Source organism: Triplophysa rosa, linkage group LG21 (assembly GCF_024868665.1).
Source record: "Triplophysa rosa linkage group LG21, Trosa_1v2, whole genome shotgun sequence".
NCBI lineage: Eukaryota > Metazoa > Chordata > Actinopteri > Cypriniformes > Nemacheilidae > Triplophysa > Triplophysa rosa.
Genome location: NC_079910.1, coordinates 11,152,134 through 11,177,161, shown reverse-complemented (window position 1 = coordinate 11,177,161; position 25,028 = coordinate 11,152,134). Strand labels below are relative to the sequence as shown.

The window sequence follows — 25,028 nt, the reverse complement described above, 5'->3', positions numbered from 1 at the left end:
TTTTTATTCTGGTCAAAAATGATTTGGCTCATAGAACATCTGAACCTTCTTTCACAGAAATGCAAACAGGACTTTTAGCTTTTGTATTGTTTGTCTTACAACACATCCTGAATGTGGTGCTGTTTTGCTTAAAAGCACATAAGGGCAATCTAATTTGACCTGTCCTGATTTTATTTTAAAGCATGTAAGTTGCAGATTGTCTTTAGCGTTAAACGGAGCCTTTTGATCTACAGTGTAGACAGTCAAGCATTTGGCATTTCCCCCCCAAGAACCTTTTATAATAAAGATACCAGCAAACATTCAAAAACGATTTAAAATATTTTTTTAATTATTAATACATTCATTATTTGCCATGTAAGAATAAAAACAACACAAAGGCCTTTGAAATCACTACTATTATTTTTATATACATTAGTACTGTATATGAGTTGAGTAAGGAGTCTTTACAATTATTATTCTTTTAATGGCATTTCTTGAATTTCTTACCCATTTTATGTTTTTTTTTAATAGATTCTTTACACATCTCTGTGTGTACATGAGCAGATATTTAGTAGTACAGTGGTGCCATGGAGTGACAGGGGCAACCAGTGTCTTTGCGTGACTCCGCCTTTCTGAAGCTTACTGGTGTGCTCGGTTACAAAGAGTCTTACTCATAAGAAAAAATGCAGTGGGTGATCTGAGCCGCTGCGGCCTATTAAAACAACAAGACAAAAAGCTGCTCAACAGCCCTTTCAGGTTCAGCCACCTATACTAACTCAGGTCTATCAAGTAAAAAAGGGAAAAAAGATGCTTTCTTTCTTTCTTTCTTTCTTTTGAAACAGATAGATGGTGACATCCTGACAAGCAAACAATGTCTTTTATAACCTAATAAATAAATGAATTTAAAAAATCAAGTTTGCATTTCTAATACCCGGCAAATCAAACTAAAGTGTATATGCAGATAAGGGTTAAATTAAAATACCTGATGTTTACTTTTAATATGATTAATTAGTTTATTTAACTATGATTTTTATGCACAGGAAATATAGAAAAACATATGTTACATAAGTGAAGGTTTTTGAACACATGCATACTGTTCTATAATGTCATTTCCATTCAGTTGTTTTCTGTTGCTCCAGCTTTGCCCCAGAGATAAAGAATGTCTGCAGAGCACAAAATCAGGCTGCAGGAAATGCTTTTGGTCACCTGGATGTTCTTTTCCCCTTTGCCATGCAAAATATTCTCCAGCTGCCATCACTCATGCATCAGAGAACTCAGCCAGAACATCTGGAACATAAACTAAAAAGATGCATCTATGTTGGGGGAAACACTCTGTGAATTGACAAAACATGCATGGAGAGCAGTCCTTGTAAAACATTCGCCTTGCAGTTTATTGCACGTAATTCCTCCATTGCCCCTAAAAGACCTGTAACTGTTATTTATGATGAAATGTTTGTGCTCTGCTTCAGACAACATAACAGGTTCATTTGGTATTTGGATTAATTTTGTATCAGGACATAATGTTTAAATATTTCGTTCCTGGAGAAATCATTAGTGGTTTTTAGGTACAGTCATGCACTGTGCTCGCTACCTGGGAGCACTTCGTTTTGACCACACACCCACAGCTTATTCTCCGAAAGGACCGATATTCCAGATATGGTGTTTCTGAAGGCTGATTTTAGGGTTGATATAAGGCCCACGGGGTGCCTATTGTTCATGGCTTTCACAGGAAGTTGGTTAAGTCACAAAGACCAAGAGGTTCACGTGGGATACTGCTCACAATCGCTATAGTTATATGAGACTGCAGTTACATTATATGGTCTTTACATTATATACTACGAAACATTGTAGGTTACTGTAGGTTAATTTTAAGTATGTTGAGATCATGAGTCATAACCCTTTTACTTCAATCATTGATTGTAGAGTTCAGTCCTTCCTCATCAATAAAAAAAATATTTCCTGATTTAGGAATGTACGTCATTTTTACAATCACATCTGTCACAAATTTTCAAGATAAAGTTCACTGATATTCAAGTTTATTTCCATATCATCTGATTCACCTAAAAACAACAACACAATGATACAGTAAAATAATTGCTTTATTTTTTTTCTGTCACTTTTCTTACTGTTGCATATTTGTTACCCATTGAAGGCTGTGATAGTACTGGGCTACCAATACGCAAAACTATTTTGAATTATGTTTTTTATTCATTTTTGGTAAAAAAAAATGTAGCCTTTGCTTTCTCTTACATCAGAAATTACAAATAATCATGGCCTATTTTTCAAACTTGCAACATTTCTTTGCGTATGAAAGTGATGAAAATGTAATAGTGTAACAGAACCGTTCCTCTTTAAAACTTATATTTCAAACATGCTTTTTCATTTATTTTATTTGTTGTTTTATTTTCATTTCTGTATTTGCTAAATATATTTTAAAATTATGTTTGCCCTTTTAATGCAAAGATTAACCAGTGATGTTATATCAAGCATAAGAAAAAGGAGCTGTAACCACTAGTTTCTCTGACTGAAGCTGATATAGGTCTGCTTTGATATAATATATCTGTGGAGGCTGTTCACTTGGGACGCATGGTACCAGCAGCTGTGTGGGACCAGGGACAGGAAATTAATTGACCCTCTCTTTGGGAGTTCAGTCCCACTGTGGCTTTCAACCTCTTTCAACAATCATCACAGGCTTTATGGACACAAGCAGTACAGCACACCAAGTTCCTGATGAGGGGGTGGTTTTCCAACATGATTTATACTTCAAACATTCTTCTGTTACGTTAAATCGAAGTATTTCTTAGCAATTTGCAATGTAATTATGTTCTCAGTGCAATATTTGTCAGACCACGTGGACCTTTAAAGATTCTTATGAAACAAATGCATGTCTAATGTTTCAGGCTTAATATTAGGTTATGTAACGACTTTTTATGAGCGTAATCACGGAGATGTTTTAATATAACTGTAATTTCGCCTCGCCTGCGTTCTAGAGCAGTGATTCAAGACCACACAACTTCATATGGAAGACAGACGCAACCAGCGGAAACGCGCAACATCCACGGAACCACCCTCGCACGCCCACTCTCTACGCCCACATGCTTTGACAGATCTGTGTGTACCTTACCCGATTCCCGTGAAACGTTTGACATGGGTTGTTCAAAGAAACGTCCTCACAGTTGTTTGGTTTGTCAAACAATTTCACGCTTCCGAAAGCAAAGCGCGTTGTATTTCTATAACAAACGATGCCGTAAAGTCTCCACTGAACGGTACCTTTAAGACGGTAGGCGGGGCTTGCAGGCTGACGTAGACGCTAATATAAATAGTTTCCAGCTCGCGCAGCTTTCCATGATGAAAGCGGCAAGTTGCGCGGCAGAATCATCTCTCACACGTGTTTGTTTGATTTTGTGAGCGATACGCTGGGATTACTCGCAGCACTCGACCCTTGTACACTGGATATAAGAAGACGCAAGAAACGGACCTCTTAAGAATTACTTCACTAGTAAGTACACTTAAATGTTGTGTATGAGTTTTGGAGCGTTCAGAGACGTTTGTCAACATATTAAGAAGAACAATGTATGCGTAGCTCGAGTTTGTTCAGACGAGTTTATTCTTTGGACTGGAATAAAGTTGAGATGAGTCGCACCTGAGTCAGACGCAGCAGAAAGGGTTTGTCAGTGGGTGTGTGTTGGGGCAGATGTTGACAACCTGTCCGCATATCAGAGTGATCTTTATTTCGGCACTGCAATTTCGTACTTGTCCCACGTCACTCCAGGGATCTGTTTACAGGACCACTGACAGCGTGAATGAGTACGACCTGTTCTTTCTGTAGTAGGCTAGTTTATCATTTACCACCAGATGTCTGACTACATGCACGTCTTTTACAGTGGATTAGCTTGAGTTTGTGAAACATGACTCAGTTTACAACTGATTCTGCTTTTCTGCACACATTTATACTATTAATCTTTATTTCCTACAGCAGCAGATTACTTAGAAATATAAAACAGTTAGCTAAATGTTTTTTTTTTCTTAAAATAACACGAAAATCATATCGTAATTGGCGTTACATATAAATGGAGATAAATATATTTGTGTTGTGTATAGATCATAATTTACTACATCAACGATCGTAGGCCTATAACTTATTGTAGTAAACTATAGTAATCACACATTTATCATTTAGTATATGTTTGTAGTAAAACTGTGGCAATAAAATGCTAATCGATGCGTCACGTACACGTACGCGCTTTTACTATAATGAAACCATTAATAATGTTGCTAAAGGACAGGAATTTATTACATTTAAAATTAATTCTCATAGTCCGTCAGTGTGGTTTCTGGATGTGGGTGTTACGGACGGTCACGTGCTCCGGATGCGTGTTTATAAGATTAATTTGTATAGCATTACGTATTTAATAAAGGGAAGGATTTAATTAAGGTGACGACAACGTCCTATCATTTGGCGTACTGTAGGTGCTGTTCAGCTCAACAGTGGATATGTGTCCATTTGAGCTCTTCTCCCAGCCGCTGGCTGACGTTTTACCTCACACCTCTTTCATGCCTTTATGGCACGGCTTTAACCTCGCGGATAAGAGCTGCCCGATGCTGAAAAACAAAAGCACAAAGGACTATTTATGGTTTAACGTAGCATCTGCATGGAGGTCCTTACTGGGAGAATTGACGATTGTTACTTTCTGCCTTTCACGGTTCTGACTAAGGCACAACATGTGATGTGTTGCATAATGGAGGCTGCATGGGTATTTCATTGATTATATTTTGACTTGTGCCCAGCATTCCAGCACATTTCTCACTGAATGGTTTTGTTTTCTAACACAGATGCCCTATTGTGTTTGGGTGTAATGTCTTAAAGAACTGATGTTGCATCACCGAAGCCTCAGCTCAGCAGTTTGTTATATCAGCTTTCCTTTTTAGAACGAATATACATTTTTCTGGTCATGACAAGTGCTAGAATAATTTATTAGGGGAAATATGCATCAATATACAATTTGGGGCCCCATTAACTTTCATTGTACAGACACAAAAACACTGAGACATTTCTCATATTTTCTTTTGTGTTTCACAGAAGAAAGAATTATATACAGGTCTTGAATGACACGAGGGTGAATAATTGAAAAAATATGATTTTTGGGTAGGGCTGTTAAACGATTAATCACGATTAATCACATCAAGAATATGTACATAACATATTCTTGAAGTGCTTTCCTGTGGCTCAGTGGTTAGAGCATGGTGCTAGCAACACCAAGGTCATGGGTTTGATCCCAGGGGATTGCAAATACTCAAAAACAATGTATAGTATAATGCAACGTAAGTCGCTTTGGATAAAAGCATCTGCCAAATGGATAAACCGAAATGTAAATATGTCTGTGTACTGTGGACTGCATATTTATTTTGTATTTATAAAAGGAAATACATGCACGTATATATGAATATTTATATATAATTTAAATGACTATATGAATATAAACATTTCTTTATTTTTACATTTTTCTTAAATATATGATGTACGTGTGTGTTCATAAATACAAAATTAATATGCACAGTACACAGACATATATTATGTAAATGCAAACTTTTATTCTGGATGCGATTAATCGTTTAACAGCCCTATTTTTGGGTAACTTGTCTCTTTAAAGTAAAAAAAGATCCAGTGTTTTAGACTGACAGGAGAGGTTTTGTCACTTCAATAAATGCAAACTTTTACCTGAACTTGCTGACTTTTTGCTTGACTTTTACCTGAATGTATCACATTGTCTGTACAATAACTCTGTGTTCTCTCCCTACAGATACTATAATAGTGGAGCATATAAGACCTGTTTTGCTTACTGATGGGAAGATTATGAGTTCTGCTGATTTGAGAACTATCCTCCACTCTCTTCAACGGTATGGCCTCTGCCCAACCACACTGGGATCAACACCATGACACCATGGACAGGTAAGTGTGAATTTTATGTGTGCTATGACAATGAGCCTCTATGAACCTATCCCTCTAGTCACCGCAAGATTTGAACAGCCTTCCAATGTGGTGTTTTGCAGACTGTGTTTTGAGTCCATGGATCACAGCTTGAGAATGTATCAGCAAGGCTCTACAGCCGTTGGCTTCGAAAGTAAGTAGCTACTTGATGTTAAATCATATCAGTGCTTTAATATTGCGTATTACAGTCTAGTCACCATCTGTTCTCGGAGCATGTGTACGGATGTATCTCAGGAAGCGGAGAAGGTTATAGGAAGTTGTAAGATTGTCATTTGCTCTGCTGATAAACAAATCCTTTGATAAACCCCTTGTTGTGGCTGACACTATCTTGGGAGATAAAGCCGTTGCAAAATTACTCCCATTAGGGTGCAGCTGGAATGATGTTTATGGCTTGGTTGGTTTACGTGGGCATTACAGAACAGTAGCTCAACTGGTAGATCGTGGCACTATAGACACCAAATGTCATGGGTTTGATACCCAGCAGCAAATGCACAAGCTCATAGATGAATGCACTCTTCAGATATAAGTGTCTGCCAAATGCGTCAATATACAATGGCTTGAATTCTCATTTATGTTCTCTTTCTGTATTTTGATAGGAAGGATGTCTGGCTCGTGCTCTCCTCCGTGTTTGTCTCCCAAGACATCAAATCCTACACAGCTCTTGTTTTCCTCCCAGTGCCACCCACCTGCGGGAGACCAGGTTGTTCCATCATTACAGAAACTTTCTGTATATGAGCACATACCCCCTTGTTCACCCAGGAGAAACACCAAGCCCCTCCCTCCTCTCCCAGACATGGACGACCTGTCCACTGATGAAGCAGACGACAGCGAGGTAGAGTTTTTCTCCAGCACCTCTGAAAACCAGTGTCTGGTGCCCACGCGCTACTCTAAAACCTCATCCTTCCAGTACGGCTTCCTGGGCAGGCGAAGTTTCCGGGGAAGCGGTCAGGTTAACTTTGCTTATTATGAAGGGATACAAGAACATCAGAAATTGGAGCAGATAGTAACGGAAGACCGAGACAGACCGCATGAAAGACCTCCATGCAGGCTACACCGCTCCCATTCTGGACCTGCTAGATCCTTTAAGGCTGCCAACTTCAGGCACCACACGCCCCACAACCACCCACATGAGAAACCCGAAGTCCCGCCTCGCATTCCGATCCGTCCTCGCCCTGGGGAGCGCAAGGGTGGCGGACAACCATCAGCTGATGACGATGATGTAGACAAACCCCCTGAAGTTCCACCCAGGGAGCCCATCCCTCAAGTCATACCACGTGCCATCAGTCCAAAAAGTCTCCCCATATATGTCAATGGTGTAATGCCTCCGACTCAGAGCTTCGCTCCCTATCCCGAGTACGTCAGCAAGGCTCAACAAAAGCCGAGCTGTGAGGGTCTGACAGCTCCCCGTACCCCCTGTATACTGCCTATCATTGAGGATGGGAAAAAAGTTAGCAATACCCATTACTTCCTCCTTCCCCATCGGCCCGGATACTTGGACAAGTTTGAAAGGTTTTTCAAAGAGTCCGACTCTGCTCATAATGGATACAAGCCAAAGTGGAACAGTTAGAATTGAAATATATAGAAGGATATAGAAGCTAGATCCTAATATTGTTGGACTTTTGAATTAATTCTTGCAGTGTTTCACTTAACTGGCCTTTTTGGCGATTAAACAGTGTGTTCTTGGACTCGACATACACACACACAGACAACATACAAAGGATTGATAGTTTACCACTGCTGGAAACTGCAGGGCAGCTCTGTTGGAAGTGTCATTTATGGACGATTTGTCACTTTGTGTGTGTGTGTTTTGTATTACATTTGAGTGTGCAGTATCCATTTATGAAGGAATGGGATACTCCGTTACACTCTTAATACTGTTGGGTACCCTGAGTATAAGCTGGTCTTATTGTGAATTAAAAAGCTGTCCCTATTAAGACTATGCACACAAATTACATTATTCTTGAAAAAGTTGGAGCAATAGCATTGATCTGAAACATTAAAAAAGCGCACTAGACAAGATTGGATAGTTTTAGATTTTTAGACATTTTCAGTGAGGTTTGTTAATCACATCTTTTCTTTGATATCTTTGTGCTTTGCTGCTTTTTTTGACCACTCAGATGTGACAAAATGTCGTTTTAATTGAACAGAAGCGCTACTTTGTTTGCTAAGAGCAAGACAATTTTCATTAGTTGCGTCTGTTACACGGGCAGTACAGCCACTACTCCATCTGGAGTCCAGAACACTGGACATAAATGAGTTGACGAATGGTATTTTACTGTATTTTTATACTTGTTTACCATGAAGTTGTTTTACTGAAGAAGAGATTATGAAAGGAGGTTAGAAAGGCCATGCTGTTCCTGACCTTGTGTTTTTTTGTTTCTCACCAAATGTCCTTTTTTGTCTTTTGACCTTTTTAGGATCTTACAATTATCAAACCAATAACTGTTTACATTTTATTATTATTATTATTATTATTGTCCAACAGATTTACATTTGTTTTCTGTGATGCTTATTGTTAACTGACCTTTGTCTCGAACACAGAGGAAACATTTCTAAAATGTACATTATTGGTGTAGTTTTTCACACCATCAATCTATTTAAATAAATAAAGTAACTTATTTATACATACATTGTTTCCTTCTAAGGCACAGTGAATATACATGTGCAGTGTAGTTTTGTGATCATGGCAAGCGTTCAAAAAAGGGCAATTGTATGAAATTTAGCAGCATCTAGCGGTGAGGTTGCAACCAACGGCTTCAGGGGCCGATTAAGGGGCCCCTAGGCTGCTCTTTGGGTGAGGCCCCCCTTAGGTGGCTTTCAGGTGCCTTTCACGCTTGCAGTTTAGTTCGGAACGGGGCACGGTTTGCATGAAAAATCGCAAATGTAAAAGCTGTAAAGTTGTGCTTTAGTTGATAACAATGCATTTACTTCAATAAAACACATGTAAGAGATGATACAATGGAAATTTACCTTAGATTTGAGCAAGAGTGAGCCTGCATTGTTTTGCAAGTGGAATCAGAGCGCCGGCACATGAATGGTAAAACGATGTTTCCAGATTTAAAGGGGTCATATGGTGCGAATACGTGTTTTTCTGTGACTTTGGTGTGTTATAAGTTGCCCATGCATGTATTAGACACGTAAAAATGTAAGTGTCGAAACAAAAGATGCATTCTATTTAAAAGCGAATGCTCACCCAGACCTGCCTGAAACGCCTCGTGTAACCACACCCCCACAAATCTACGTCAGTTCGTGGTATGATTTGACTAAGACCGCCCAAATGTATACGCAAGTAAGGTGGGCGTACCTGTCAGTACAATTGCTTTGGAACCTGATGTTCCAAATATGGTAAGAGGCGTTACATTTCCGTCACACGCTTGCAGTATTTGACCAATCACTACGCACTGGTTAACTGGCCAATCATAGCACACCTCGCTTTTCAGAGCGATGAGCTTTGTAAAAAATTTGCGCGTTTCAGAGAGGCGGGGCAAAGAGAAGATACAAACATCAGAATCAGAATCAGAAGAGCTTTATTGCCAAGTGTGCTTGCACACACAAGGAATTTTCTTTGGTGTTGGAAGCTTCTAGTACAGACATTCAACACAATGACAATACAATATAATACGATTTACAGTCTAAAAGATTCTAAATTGTGCATATATCAAATAAAGACTATTTTACAGAAAATGGGGGATGGTATGCATGGTATGTGGAAAAGACAGCGTTTTTTAACCTTAAATCGTGTATACACATTGCATTACATCTAAAACAAACGATCATCGTTTTAGCCGTGTCATATGACCCCTTTAAAAACAGTCCTGATAGTCTGTTTGCAAGCAGCAGAAAGCTCTGTAAGCGAACATACAGTAAGACCAAGTGTTGTTTACTCTGCACTGCGCATAATAGCATCAAGTGAATAAAAAACACACCGTGTTCTGTTTACTATCATGTGTCATGCACGTTCACGATGACGTAAATTGAATGCAAACGCACCAGGGTTCGATAGAATCAAGCCGAGACACAAAACCAACGCTGCAGGGGGCGTCGGGAACAATCGCACTCGGATACACACACATTGAGACAGCAAATACTACAGTGTTTCCTCTACATTCCGGGTTACTTTGCCAACACCATAAGAGCGCAAACTCCAGTTTTATACAAGTATACGCGAAATATGAACGGCCCCTAAAACGCCTCGGTGGATCTTTACTGAGACACAAACCACTGTGCATTACATAAACTGTGAATAAAACAAAGCCACAATTAAAAACCAACCTGTATAATATGCGTGTTATTGTGGAATAACTCCCTGAAATATCCCCGATGACACGATGAGCTAACTGCTGCAACATCTAAGGATCCTGCTGCAGTTGTTTCAACCGCAGCACCGATGTTAGCCAATGCGAGCTGTCAGTCCTCCTGCTGCTGTCATAGTCACGTTGTTCTTTTAACCTTTGTATTTTACGTTTTTGTGCTCCACAACGGTACTTTCTTCAGACATTTTGCCGCTATACCGTGTATCGAATAGCAGTGACGTATATGAAAATGATTGACATGATTTCACCAGCAGCTGATTGGACAGATGTGACCCAAATGTCACATCTATCCATTCACCGGCTTATTTTTTGTTGTATTTCTTATGGGTCACTGAGGGTCTATTTTTTTGTTCGCGCTTAAGTAAATTTAAAATAAGAATCTGGCCAATCAGAGGCCCCTAAACAGGTGGCGCCCCTACGCTGCAGCCTAGGCAAGCCTGTGCGTTAATCCGCGCCTGAACGGCTCACTCCACCCCTCCGTTTAGAAGCACTACGGTGGCTGACACAGAACTAAAATGTCATCACGATTTTGCTTCTTTTGGGGAAAGAAATAACGTATTTATGAAACGCGCTCTATAGAACAGTTTGTCTATTTAAGGCTACTGTAGAAACAACATGGCGAATTCCATGTGAGGGGACCCGCGGTGTATGTAGATAGAAATAGCTCATTCTAAGGTAATACAAATAGCTAATTTCAGGTAATTAAAACATAACGCTTCGTTATGTAAGGTCTTTATACACCTCTAAAGACACAGTTACGTATGTATATTATATTGCATTTCTATCAATAGAATAGAATCTCCAAAAAATTACACATTGGACCTTTAATGAAATGACTCTTATTATGCAGTTGCTTATGGATATTTAGGTATCGCACTACACTCCCTGATCAGAATCGTGGACGTGTTCACAGGTGGTATCAGCTTTATTGTGGATGCTGCGTGTCATATCTCTGTGCTGTTTCCTTGAAGCAGTGATAAGTAGAATGTTAATCTTTTGAACCTTCCGCATGAGTCACTTCCTTTAAAGTACCAACAAATCAATATATCAGATGTTACAGAGAAGTGGAATATTTCTAAAGAGATTTGCCCACATTGAGTCACCACTGTTGTGTGTTTTTTTACTTTAAACTGAGAATCATTACTATGCATGTGACCACCTAACTAATGGGAAAACAATATAGACTTATAGATTTCAATAGACAGGACTTAATTAATCTAACAATCAAGTTAACATCCAGGAAGGTTATACTTTGTATTTCAATAAAATATTTTGCATGAGTGGTTCTGTGAGAGCTTTTAAGTCTGTCAGATTCAGGGTTGCCAGGTCCAAGAAATATTTCCAGCCAATGACCCCTCAAAACCCGCCCAAAAGGAATGAAAACTAGCCCAATTTTTTTCCGGTGTCAAATCAAAGTTAACAATTGCCAAAAGACGTTTCTATTGCTATATTTACTTACCTGAATGGTTTACTATGTACTGTATATATTTTTTGTTCTGTTGAACACAAAGATGTTTTGGGGGGTTTAGGAAAGCAAGCAATTCTGGGTCACCTTTGACAACCATTTTATTTTTTTCTGCTATGGTAGTCAATGATGGCAAAGAATTTTCAGTTGCTAACATTCTACCAAATATCTTTGTATTCAACCCAACAAAGAAATGTATACAGGTTTGGAACAACTAGAGGGTGAGTAATTCATAACATAATTTTCATTTTGGGTGGAGTGTCCCTTTAAAAAAGATCCCACGTGTGCTCGACGCCACGCACGGAAATGGACGAGAAACGTGTTTTCTCTTCGTAAGACTGGCAAAAACTTGCTTAAGAAATAAGCATGGTTAAATTTATTGCATATGTATAATGAGTACAAGCACGTCAATGTTTTAGTTGTTCTAGACTGCGTAGCTGCTCAAACGTGATATTTGGCAGCCGGAAGAATCAACCGTTGTACACTCACGCGTGATTTTTTTCATTTTGCAACGTGACATGCACTTTAGTACGAAACATTGGTAGAAACATAATTCTGATGCATTGTCAAATACCACCGCTATATTTTCCTCTTTGGTTGAGCTGAGCTCCCGCGTCCCCTCCCTGTACTGTAGCCTGCCTGTCAGACGCTCGTTCCCCACACTTTTGAGAAAGGGTCCGGTCCTCGAGTTGCCAGGTATTCATTCTAGGTATGAATACACATTAAGAAACTCATCAATTAACATTTATCCTTAGAATATAAATCAAATTTTAGCGGCCGCAGTACATTCTAAAAGTAGCCCAAAAACCCGCAACTCCATAATTTTTCCCGCAACTGCATTTTCAAAATAGCCCAATTGTGCGGGCAGCCGCGACCCTGGCAGCACTGGGTCTAACAGCACCACCTCCTGTCTAAACTCTGAAACGTGTCATGTTATCAGAATAAACGTAGGCTTATCATAAAAGTCAAAGTAATTTGTTACAGTAAAAGGGCGAAATTTAACCCTATAATATGTTTTATGGGCTACAACTCATATTATGTTAAATCTTTTTCAATGTTATTGAAAACTTTACTAATACTTACAATTGTGTAGTCAAACGGGGTATCCAGCATTATATACAATGCAGACTTTAAATAAAAAAGCATGAATTAAAGAAACAGAAATCTGCATGAAAACCATTCTGATGAATACATTTTTAACATAATATTCATTTTAATGTTTTATTTTTTGTTCATTTCTATCATAGTTATATATAAATGTGTCTCGTTTTTAAAAACCATTGTGAAAAATAATGAAACATCTGCAAGAATATAGAACTGTAAGAAAGGTCAAGAAATGGATTGTAATTTATTCTGAATAGAAGTGGCCACTGGTCACCCTACAATTTATACATACATATACAGTATATTTAAATGACCAAATTTATTTTTCACTCGCCTATTCCGAGGATTTTCCCTACTGCCTATTAAGCTTTTGTTTTGAATGATTTGCCAATGAAGTTTCCTTAAATACTCCATTGTGTTCTTCACCCTGTCAGAATCACACAAAACTAACTGTAACAACTACAGGGTGTTTATATTGCCGTCTTAAAACCTACAATGTTTTCCCTCATATAGTGACTCAAGTGGGGTCAGAAGTTTGTATTAAATTAACACAGAGATGAGCGGTTTGGTCCAATAGTCTGCTTATCTGTAGGGGGAATGCCTGGTAGTACAGGAAACGTTCAGCAGGTTGCAATTAATCTCTAATGTTTCCATGTTACTTCTAAGCTGAAAAAGAATGATGAGGAGATCAGGATGCAGCTCTGTTTAATTAGCACAAAACAAAGATAATGAATGCGTATTCCAATGCAAATGCAACAGCATAAAGAGTAAGACGATAACCAACAAACTAAGACAGAAAACACAGAGCTATATAAACAAAGGGAAGACAATGAACTAAATGAAAGAAGTGTACATTATAAATAATTAACCATGAAAATAATGGGGAGTAATTAGAAAATAACGAACTCATAAAAACATGGAACTGTATGTTCTGTATAAACTCAGAACATAAACCTGACACTCCAATGTGGTGTGCCAATTCCTCAGTGAGATCATGAAGAGCTGATGTTGGCAGACGTCTCAGCAAATGTTCTAGAACAGGGTGACAAAACTAGTTAGATATGATTTCTGATTATTAATGCTTTACAGCACAAATCGCAATGCCATATAGTATAAAGCACGACAAAATTAGAAAGTAGAAATTTTGCATACCTGCATGCATTTCCTCACTCAATCATCTAGATCAACAGATGATGTGGGCACCACTGACGAGTCAACAACACTGACCTGCTGATTATATCCTTCAAAACCTTGAGCTTTGTGCTCTTATTCAGCAAATCAGTCCCCTGCACAGTGCACACAAATAGTCCACCGTCATGCCTGAGCAAGTACTCAATGCTCACAACCGCCATCTAAAATCAGATCAGCAAAACAATGCTTTATGTCAATTTTTTGTAATCTAAAAGTAACAGGAAATTACTTACATGGGTTCTTCCGCACCCTGTCTACGAACCATGTTGCCATGTAACTTTCAAAACTAACGTTAGGTGAGCAGCGAACATAAGTTTGATTAGCAAATTAAAGACTAACATAGATTTTGATAACGTTGTTAATAAACAAGACATCTCATGAATACAGTGATAGGTACTTACAAACAGGGCGTCTTGGCCCTTCTTCTGGTTTTTGGCTTTAACCCATAGGCCTGTTCTACTTGACCTGGTGCTTAACTTGCCATCTGCTGTCTCTGCATACATGGCAAAAACGTCGACGGATTGCGCTGTAACCAAACAGATGCATCTTGGGTTAGGATATGATACATTTTCTTTTGGACTAATCTGGGCCCAGTTGCATAAAGTTAGCCGCTAAATTAAGACTGCGTATTAACAACTAGTCTCACTGACTATTAATTAGTTAGGACAAATCAGTCTTACTTTTCATATTCCAATTAGCCCAATCTACCTTTTCATGCAACTTATTTAAAGGAACAAGATCAGGGTTTTTAGGAGGATCTATTGACAGAAATGCAATATAATATACAAAACTATTTCTTCAGAGGTGTATAAACACCTTATGAAATGAACCATTATGTTTTGTACAGCAGCCCTAAACGGACAAACAACTCGACAACGCGCGTTTCCTCTCCCTCTCCCCTGAGGTATAGTGGTGAAACGGATCGCGGATGATCCGTACGGATCGTACTCTACGGTTCGGGACGCATGTGACCCGCGGATTAACTGTAAATTTATTCATCATTGAGTAAAAGAGTAAAACGCACTCTCTCTACAGTTCTATCACACACGCGCGCTCTCTCTCTCTCTCTCTCCAGTATCTGAACGAGTACAATATTAAAGCGGTTCCACATAAACAATGACGCTCAAAACTGCTCCGTCACACAGCTAATATTACAACAAAAACAACAACATATCTTGGTTCTAACAAACAGAAAAAAACAATGTTACTCACATACTTATACGAATCAAAGCAACCTCCTGGGGGGTGATTTTAAGACGATCTTTCTCTTCAACAACTCTCTGCTGGAAAGTATCTCCATAGATATCTGTGAGTATATCCACAGACCTTTTATTTTATGTAATAAATTAGACATCGCTCTTCCTACTTTCTAATGCCCGCATGATCTCTTCCCTGCGTTAACATGAGAACGACATCTTTTTGTACTATGGTGGCCACCGTCGTGTTTGGACTGAGCGATTCGTTGCAAATCTATAATACAACGCTAGTGGCCGCTGTAATTCAAGAACTTCGCCTTTAAAGAAATTATGACCAGTCAAGAAGGAAAAAATGAGATGACTAACTTCTAAAACTAGTCTAAGCAGTTTATGCAACCGGCCCCTGTTCTTTTTGTCTTAAATCCATAGGGCCGTTAACGCTTGACTTTGTGTTGCAGTTGTGCTACTAGCCTTGCTCTGCACCTGCACCGTCGATGGGATCCTCTGTGTCCGAAAATCAACATTTGAATCATTCTTAATCTCGGCTGAGGTAACGTTAATTTTATATTCTCATTTTTAGTAGACACGGAAACTCAATTAGAATTACGAGGGAGACATGGAACTGCTCCATTTCTTTACATTAAATGTCTTTAAATTAAGATTACGAAAATCGCGTTAACTTTTTTTTAATTTTATACCCCCGTGCTGGTTTGTCTTCCTTGGGGACGCAGAAGCACCTGCTAGCCCCTCCCTTGTGCAGCGGCCATATGTTTAGAAACATTTTAACCAATTTTCATACTTTTTGCCATGGGCGTCGCTAGCACAATTTATTCGGGGCTCTAGTCTAGCCCCGATTGTTTGGGCCTGGAAAATAATAATAAGAATTCAGTCACTGGACGTTTAAAATTCGCTGCTGACGATGTTGACTGCAGCCTCTCTCCCACCGAGTCTGACACACGCACGCACGCACGCACGCACGCACACACACACACACACACACACACACACACACACACAGGCACGCACATACTGTACACACAACATGTGACTGATTTCAACCTATCCCTAGAACATCACCATGCAGTTGAGCTGCTCGACAAAATAAGATATAACAGTGTGAGGGTAGAGAAGACTACCGAACGGCAATGGCGTCTGCCAAGAAACAAACAAATCTTCTTTCATTTTGGGAGAAGACGAAGAAAGGTAACTTTAGTGTGCGTGTACACGCAGACGAAAATGTACACCTTTAACTCATGATATAAAAATCCGGATTATCACAACAAGCCCGCACAGTTTTTCGTGATTCTGCTATTTCAGCATAATCTTAATCAAAATCAATGCAAAGATAGCAAACATGAATTTTATCAATGTGTGATGCATTATTTTTACGAGGATAATGCACAGATGTTGCCTGTCGCTCATGCGAGGTCAGTGAGTGGTCTGTGTGAACCTTTCTTACCTGCTGCTGTCTCACATAAATGCCAATTAAGGACCGGGCGAAGCAATAATATCCTAATATATGACAGCATAGTGGAGCAATACTGTTTTGTATTCCTTGTAAAAACATAATCCTTGAGCAAATGCTTCCCGTCTATGGAGGACTAAACCTGCAAAAATTATAAATAAATGAATGTATAAATAAATAAATATATAAACGAATAAATGTAATAATATGAAAATAAATACAGGAATGAATGGTTTGATAAAACAAAATAATTCGTTTTAGCTATTATTGATCTTAGCTTTAACTTTTCTTTTCATTTTTAAATTGATTTATTATTTTTTGTGTCCATTTTTAATTATTATTATTTTTTATTTTTAGATTATTTTATTTATCATTTCCTTTTATTTTTACATTTATTTATTTATACGTTTATTTATTTTTATATTTATTTATTATCGCATGTATTTATTTCCACTTTTATTTATTTATTCTTGAATTTATTCTTACTTTTCTGTCTTGTATGATAATTAGATGGGTTGGTCTTGCCTACTATTGGTTCAGCGTAGATTGAAGCGTTTGATCGATTACTCTTGACTTGTTTTGGACTAACGTCACGTCACTCACTGATCGTTTGCTTCGTGTATAACGTTAAGTAACTATGGCGGGCGCACAATTAGCTAGAGAGTTACAGCATTTAGCCAATGAAGTCGATAACCATGCATCAAATGACTGTGTGTCATTTGGATTAGGTGCGTTTATTGATGATTTATTACAGATTGACGGCGAGATAAATGACAAAGTTCTTCAAAATCTGTGCGAGTCAGGGGGTGCTAAGGTGGTGACCAAGCTCCGGTTACAAGTCCTCTGCCAAAGAGTGCATGAACGACCTCAGCAGATTCGTCGATTCTGAAAGCACAAGACGAATTGATATTAAGATGTCTAATAAACACAGACTTTCTTGTTACATGATTTTGACATTCTTGTTAAGATTGCAAATTATTGGTATGATCGCCCGTAACGGCTGAAGCGAGGTGAAAAAATAAATAAAGCGATTTGACACGGGATTCGTACCCATACAATAAAGCGAGGCAGCGTGTCACTACGGTAACAATCACACTAAGCTATTTCGCAATGCTAGATGCTGCTGATCTTTGCAATAATATCAAGATGTCACACAACAATATGCAGCTGGATGAATCAAGGGAATATGCCCGTCTTAACTTGTGACCTCTGTGTTATTTATCTCTTATGGAATGTAGTTTACGAGTACCGTTTAGTAACCACATCTTTTTAGAAGGAATGGTTTCCATTTGATGGCCCCTGTAGTGAAAGAACGATGCTCATTACTACCGTGTTAACTTGTGACTTAAGTTCACTATGTCTCAATTCATTTACATTATGTTACATCATGTTACATTAAATCTTTACGCTTTTTCTAACCGAAAGGCTGCTTATAACTATCACTTTGACAAAGCGTCAGTTTGCGACTTCGGTTTACAAGCTCATCTGTGTAGTTAAACCTTATTACATTTTGTGCTTTATGATTTTCACCAGTTGAACTGTAACACCACCATAGCACCCTCTGACTCGCACAGACTTTGAATGTGCTGCAAAGAGGCTAACAACTGAGGAAGAACTTTGTCATTTATCTCGCCGTCAATCTGTAATAAATCATCAATAAGTGCACCTAATCTAAATGACACACAGTCATTTGATGCATGGTTATCGACTTCATTGGCTAAATGCTGTAACTCTCTAGCTAATTGTGCGCCCGCCATAGTTACTTAACGTTATACACGAAGCAAACGATCAGTGAGTGACGTGACGTTAGTCCAAAACAAGTCAAGAGTAATCGATCAAACGCTTCAATCTACGCTGAACCAATAGTAGGCAAGACCAACCCATCTAATTATCATACAAGACACAGAAAAGTAAGAATAAATACAAGAATAAATAAATAAAAGTGGAAATAAATACATGCGATAATAAATAAATATAAAAATAAATAAACGTATAAATAAATAAATGTAAAAATAAAAGGAAATGATAAATAAAATAATCTAAAAATAAATAATAATAATAATTAAAAATAATTAAAAAATGGACACAAAAAATAATAAATCAATTTAAAAAATGAAAAGAAAAGTTAAAGCTAAGATCAATAATAGCTAAAACGAATTATTTTGTTTTATCAAACCATTCATTCCTTTATTTATTTTCATATTATTACATTTATTCGTTTATATATTTATTTATTTATACATTTATTTATTTATAATTTTTGCAGGTTTAGTCCTCCATACCCGTCAGCGCGCGGATCTTGTCTTTCAGGCTTATTGCTTGAATGGAAAAATATGTCAAAATGTCCGTCGAGTTTTTTTAAACACAATCGGGTATGAAGTAAACAAACAGTTTTTGGGAGAAACTTTTTGGGACGTGTATCACTGGATGCGCGCTTCACCGCAAGTCTTAAAGTGCCAGCAGTCACACCAGCAGTTATTAGGCCTGGCTGTTTGTGTTTACTTAAAAATTTACTTCAAAACCTTTCATTTTTTATTTATATTAGGTTAAGCATTATCAATTATAGTTATTAAGTATTTCTATTCAAATAAATACTTTTAGTATTTAAGTCATTAAAGTTGTAAAAAACATTACAAATATTTACACAATTTACAAACAAGGAAAACTCCTTGAATGAAATCTGTAAGGAACTGACTGTTAATTTCATGCATTATTATCGCCCAGCTCATAAACGTGAAAGCACTAACGCATTACAAACATTACCATATGCCATTTTTTTGCTCAAGTCAAGTCTCGAAGATACTCTGTGATGATTCCACCATCAAAAAAACGAACAGGAAAAATACATGGATGAAAGAATCATAAAGAGAATTCTCCACAAGAGAATGAAGTACAGTAGACATAAGTAGCTAGACATAGATAACAATGGGTCAGATGTATAAAGTTACATATGATTATTTTGTGTTTGATAATATATTGCATAATGTGTTCATGCAAAGCATATTTTCCTTGAGAAGAATACATTTAAATTTATGTGATTATTTTGTGTCTGCTAATAAAACATGTAGCATAAAAAAGTTCATGCAAAGCATATTTTCCTTGAAAAAAATACCCCTTACAACCTAATCCAAATTCCCTACATTAGCCCCTAATGTTTTAGGCTTAGCCCCTGATGGTTTTATATCCTAGATAGGCCCCTGCTTTCTGCCAGTATTATTTCATAATAATATTAAAATCCTCGTATTTCTCCTATTTGGTACTGTGAACCCAATAAATTGTAACCATGAAGGCTACAATTTCTATTGTAAAATAACGTAACGGCCTGGTTAAATTGTTTTTGGACAAGCAGGGTTTTGCATGAATGCATCAAAGCAACTTGTTGAATCGAGGTAAATGTAGCTCTTGCTTTTTCCAGCAGATGGCGGTAAAACATTGTCCTTTATTTTTACTTGCTCCGTGTTGTGTTTTGCAACACGAAACAATGACGAGCAACTATAAACATTATTAATAATACATAGTTGTAGTAATAGATAACTATTTACAAATGTTTTAGAAACTGCTACTGAAGTTTTTGAATATTTAGTTTTGTTTTTTCAGTGTTAGACCATTTGTTGGATTTGTTGTTTTGAATGAAAAATGAATAAAGTAAAAAAAATATTGCATTTTACAATTCACATTTTGATAAACATGTAAACTGCTAGTCCAGAATGTCGTAATAAAAACTGGACAGTATATACAAACGCAGTAGTAGGCTATTACTTTGAGAACCACACAGGCAGTGCATTTTTTAGGATATTGTTTTTATTGAAGCTGAAGGCACACAAAACTCTTAACAGTGGTAGGAATGCTATTTTGCACAATAACTGATAAATATAAAGTAGGTATACCCATGGTAAGGAAATTAATTTAGGATATTAAGGTGAGCTTCGGGATCTTACACAGTATATTGTATGTTTACATCCTTTAAACCAGCTCTAGATTGAAAGATTTTAAAAGTAACTTTACTGCATTCTGTTCAGTGGTAAATGGCCTTAAAAGTCAATGCATGCAGTAAAGGGAAAAATTACCAGAAGCGATTTCGCTCCATTAATCACCTATTGTGCCAAATAAAGACTAGAAATGTTATTCAACCATACAACGTCATTATCATGCATTCTGTTTTTGTGTGAAAAATCTGCAAATGAATAGAGACTTCAGATAATTATTTAGCAAACAAAATGCATCTTGCATGGTAGATCTGCAGTCCTTGATCAACAAAATGCAGACATTGATCTCGGAGGTGGCTCATCCCCACATGAAGGTCTCATGCTCTTCTGGATTCCAAAGCTGTCTGTTCCAGTCATAATCATCTATGAAAAAACAAGTTAGAGATGCTGGGATGACCTGATAACACTTCATCAAGTGCAAAAAATAACCCACCATACTAAATTAGCTATGTTTATAACCCTTTGCGAACACAAGGCTGTGTGTTGTATAAGCTATAGAGAAAATGTTTTATTTTTTATTAGGCTGGCCTGATTGCTATATACACTGCATCTACTTATGAAAGTAAAAAAATGGTAAAACTTGAACATTTAGTTTGTAGACCCAAAGAATATGCATAATATCATTTAAAACAGTAAGTGAACTAGCATGTTTGAAAGGTAAAGATTGATTTTACTTGCTTATACTGCATACAGCCCCATGTGTAAAACAAATTGTTGGTAAAGTTTTGGTGAAATTTTTGTGAAATATTTACACTTTCCTCATGTAACCCTTTGTATTTATTGATGGGATTAACCACCATTTTTGGAACATCATATCATTTTTGGTTCCCCAAAGAATCAGTTCCTTAAAGGTTCTTCTAAGAACAACCCCCTTTTTATAATCTTAAAAACCATTATGAAACAGAAAGCTCTTTGGATGTTAAAGGTCTCTAGTTCAGTGTTTCCCAACCCTGGTCCTCGGGGCACACCTTCCAGAATGTTTTAGATCTCTTCCTATATAAAACACCTGATTCAACTCATCAATCAGGTGTTTCTTATAGGGAGAGAACTAAAACATTCTGGAAGGTGTGCCCCGAGGACCAGGGTTGGGAAACACTGCTCTAGTTAAATCATTCAGCCGAAAATAGTTGTTCTTTGGCAACATGAAGCACGTTTTAAAAAATGTTGTACGAAAATGGACAAGGATGGAACCTCCCATAATTTTCATCTCTAATATATGAACCGAGGCCTTCTTGAGCGGTATGGAGAAACATTTTCTCTATTTCAATTAGATTATCATTTAAACCAACATTTGTGTTTCAGCGTTTGCTGTAACTAAATTGAGATAAATGTTGCAGAGTAATTTGATTGGATTCAATGCTGATGCCCTGTCTAATGCTTGCCAGCTAACTCAAACTAATTCGGATAAAAAGGGGATTAAATCAATGTTTAGGTCTTCTAGACAGATCACAGTTGATGTAATTTAACAATCGATTTCTTCAATTGTTGTAATGTGGCGAAATTCTCTAAACTGATAAAAATGTAAATTGACAGAGAAACATTTTTGTTCTTGTCAGGCAGCTATAGGTAGGTATCTTGTGTGATGATTTTTCATAACCTTTGAGACAGACGTTTTAAGTTAAAACCTTTTTTATTTTAAAGGAGCAAGTACACACACAAGGGGCAAAAGTCAGAGCTAAGGAGAGCCACAAGGGGCATCAAATGATTCTCTTCATGCGTTAGTCTTTCAGATTGATTTAGTGAAACCAATTGGGGCAGCATGTAAAATTGGGGAGGTTACTTTCATCCACATGAAACAGACTTCTTTCTTCTCTGACATTTTCTAGAAAGGTCCGGACAAACTGATTACGCCACAAAAACGTCCAGTCTATCACATGCTGATAAACCTTGAGAAACGTCTTGTTAGGGGGGTGACCTCCACTCGCATGCTACTGAGCCATCTATTCAGACCTGCATGAAGCTTACCATACAGATAAACACTAAATAGATTCACATTGATGTTTTTCTGAATATTGGATTGAGTTTCAATTGAGCTTTCACATTTTATTTGAATTGGCAATTTAGGAATAGAGAAATATTTCATGTAGACTATACGAACGTATTTATTAAACATCGCATATTTGATGCTATCATACAGTTGTGATATCTGAAAAATGTCTGGTTTTCTGTATTTTGTGTCATCAGAGCCTCCATCTCAAAACCTTTGAAGACATGATTCTTCGTGAACAAAACACACAAGAATCGTTTTAATGTAGAGTTTTTTGGCAAACCCAGTGGTGTCCAGTGTCAACCAAAAAGGTCCAATTTTGATTTGTTCACTTTTCGAACCAATGACTTGAAGACAGATAAATGTATGAATAATGAATTTCTGTGTTTTGTTTATGAAGAGTCATTTTAATGCATTTACAGGTTTGGTTAAACATATGATCAGTGTAAAAATCGTATTCCGTGTAAAATATGCAAAAATACAGAATTGGGTCAAACACTTTTAGACACTGTTGTTTAAGAATTAATATGTTTTGTGGTTCACGTAATAATTGTACTTTGTCTTCAATTGTATCTTTTTTCATTTATTTATAACTTTGTGGTCATTTTTAATTCCCTCACAAAACTGGACTAAGTCAGTGTGTTGCTCTGTAGGGCCAGTACTAACAGCTACATGATATTATCCATCAGGTTCTGAGTGGCACAGAGTGACTGTGAATCAGCTTGGTTTACTTTAATGTCTGAACATGACCTCTGGTTTGTATGCGGTGAGGAGTTAACAGCCCCTGCGTATACGGGGTTAAGTGAGAACGCTAGGGACAGAGAGCAGCACCCCACGCAGCATGACCTTCCCGGTCATGACCTATTCACGCTCGCACATGTCTCCCCATCAGACTTCACAGCACACACCGGCACATGAAAGAGTTTGAACAAAAGAGGAGGTATCGTGTGAGAGGAACAGACACGAGTTCATGGTGCAGTGGTTTGGTGTTGCTTGACAAAATCACATGCTTGGCATATGGATGCATCCCGAGAGCCTTCATGGTGAATTTTATGTGTGAATAAAAGATGGGGGAGAAGAGAATAATATATCTGTCATTGTACTTGAATTGAAATTCTATTTATTTTATTGTAAAAGCTAGCTTCTTTGCATTCGAGAGGATGTTACCAGACATTTCGTTCCCTATGTTTTAGTTTGCAGATGGTAACGTACTTTGCTTTTTTGTTTTTGCGGTCATTTCTGGTTCATTTTCGATTCATTATAGCTTCTTGCCACCAAATCATAACAACTGACCGTCTGACTGAGTATGTTGTAGTCTTTCTTTTCATTAGCGTGTGGTTATTTTTTCTGTCTATACCATATAACATAGAAGTAATTCTGAAATATTTCATTCAGTGAATAAATATGTTTGTTTATTTGGAGAATGTCCATTTTTTGGGGCCTGACTGACAAATAACTCTAAACAGCTAAGGGTATATTTGTTTCTTATTTTTCTTATTCAACAGTATTTGCGTATTTGGTTGAATTTAATTATTAATAGATTATTACATTTAAACCTAAATAAGGTAAGTTTACTATGCTAGAAATGGGTAGGAATGCTTATAAGAAAATCTACCTTACAAAAATTCCTTTCCTTGACATCATTGATGTATGGGGACAAAATGTCATCACCCTTAAATGCTTCCATCTGGAATGTTAGTCTGCCTCTATGCTAAAAGTGTCATATGGAAGTCAACATCAGTCTGGTGGGCTTTGTGTGATCTGGTGCACCTGCTAACCGCTCCCCTTCCTTTGCATGCTCTTCCTCTGAATGTCCTCAGCCGAGCCATCCTACATTGGGAGAGTCAATTTTGAATGGTTATTTTATGAGTTTTTCAGTGAAGTTAAAGACTTTTAGTGTTTAATTTTCATTTATCTTTAATATTTAGAAGAGTTTGATATATTTTTTAAGTTTGGTGGTTACCATTGATCAGTGCTTAGGATGTGGAAGGCCATGCACATGTAATCTGTAACATGCGTTATTTCACCAATGAGCAATAACTGTGCTAATGCCAGTTCTGTGATCAGTCTCTTCTTGCGCAATTTAAGTTGGATAAGTCAAGGTGTTTGATTTATGCATAAAAGATTAAGAAATATGTGTAATGAAAGAAACTAAAAAATAAGTTTAGCTTACTTAAAAATACATCTCTGTGTACTATTTTTAAAGTTCTATCTACGTAAATGCATTTATCCTTCAAGGATAAATAAAATTTGAAGTCACACTAACAAAAAATGGAGAACTTTAACTTAACAGTAATCAAAATCTGAAAGTTCTGTTTACTTAAACCAAGCCTTCATTTTATTGAGTTTTGCA

The 25,028-nt window shown here is 37.4% G+C and overlaps 1 protein-coding gene and 2 long non-coding RNA genes across 5 annotated transcripts in view; 1 reads left to right on the top strand and 2 right to left on the bottom strand.

The window, feature by feature from the left end:
• Positions 1 to 2,842: 2,842 nt before the first annotated feature.
• LOC130545594 (ERBB receptor feedback inhibitor 1) lies at positions 2,843 to 9,870 on the top strand. Its single transcript, XM_057320208.1, has 4 exons — positions 2,843 to 3,478; positions 5,781 to 5,929; positions 6,031 to 6,101; positions 6,565 to 9,870. The coding sequence occupies exons 2-4, from the start codon at positions 5,880 to 5,882 to the stop codon at positions 7,533 to 7,535; spliced, it is 1,092 nt and encodes a 363-aa protein (XP_057176191.1). The 5' UTR covers positions 2,843 to 3,478; positions 5,781 to 5,879; the 3' UTR covers positions 7,536 to 9,870.
• A 3,680-nt stretch (positions 9,871 to 13,550) lies between these two features.
• Positions 13,551 to 15,498, bottom strand: LOC130571971 (uncharacterized). Its single transcript, XR_008965147.1, has 4 exons — positions 15,254 to 15,498; positions 14,443 to 14,567; positions 14,003 to 14,202; positions 13,551 to 13,882 (listed from the first exon to the last, which is right to left on the bottom strand). It is a non-coding gene; the product is annotated as an uncharacterized LOC130571971 (long non-coding RNA).
• A 4,990-nt stretch (positions 15,499 to 20,488) lies between these two features.
• LOC130571970 (uncharacterized) overlaps positions 20,489 to 25,028 on the bottom strand; it is a 72,977-nt gene continuing 68,437 nt past the window's right edge. For 2 of the 3 annotated variants that reach the window (XR_008965144.1, XR_008965146.1), the window contains one exon: positions 20,489 to 21,051. This is a non-coding gene — a long non-coding RNA (uncharacterized LOC130571970). Of the gene's footprint in view, positions 21,052 to 24,445; positions 24,506 to 25,028 lie in introns of all 3 variants that reach the window. The other variant, XR_008965145.1, reaches the window with a different exon arrangement.

Coding starts and splice junctions, on each gene's coding strand:
- LOC130545594 (XM_057320208.1), top strand. CDS start 5,880: ATGGCCTCTGCCCAACCACACTGGGATCAACACCATGACACCATGGAC. Junction 5,930..6,030: donor CACCATGACACCATGGACAG/GTAAGTGTGAAT, acceptor GGTGTTTTGCAG/ACTGTGTTTTGAGTCCATGG. Junction 6,102..6,564: donor TACAGCCGTTGGCTTCGAAA/GTAAGTAGCTAC, acceptor GTATTTTGATAG/GAAGGATGTCTGGCTCGTGC.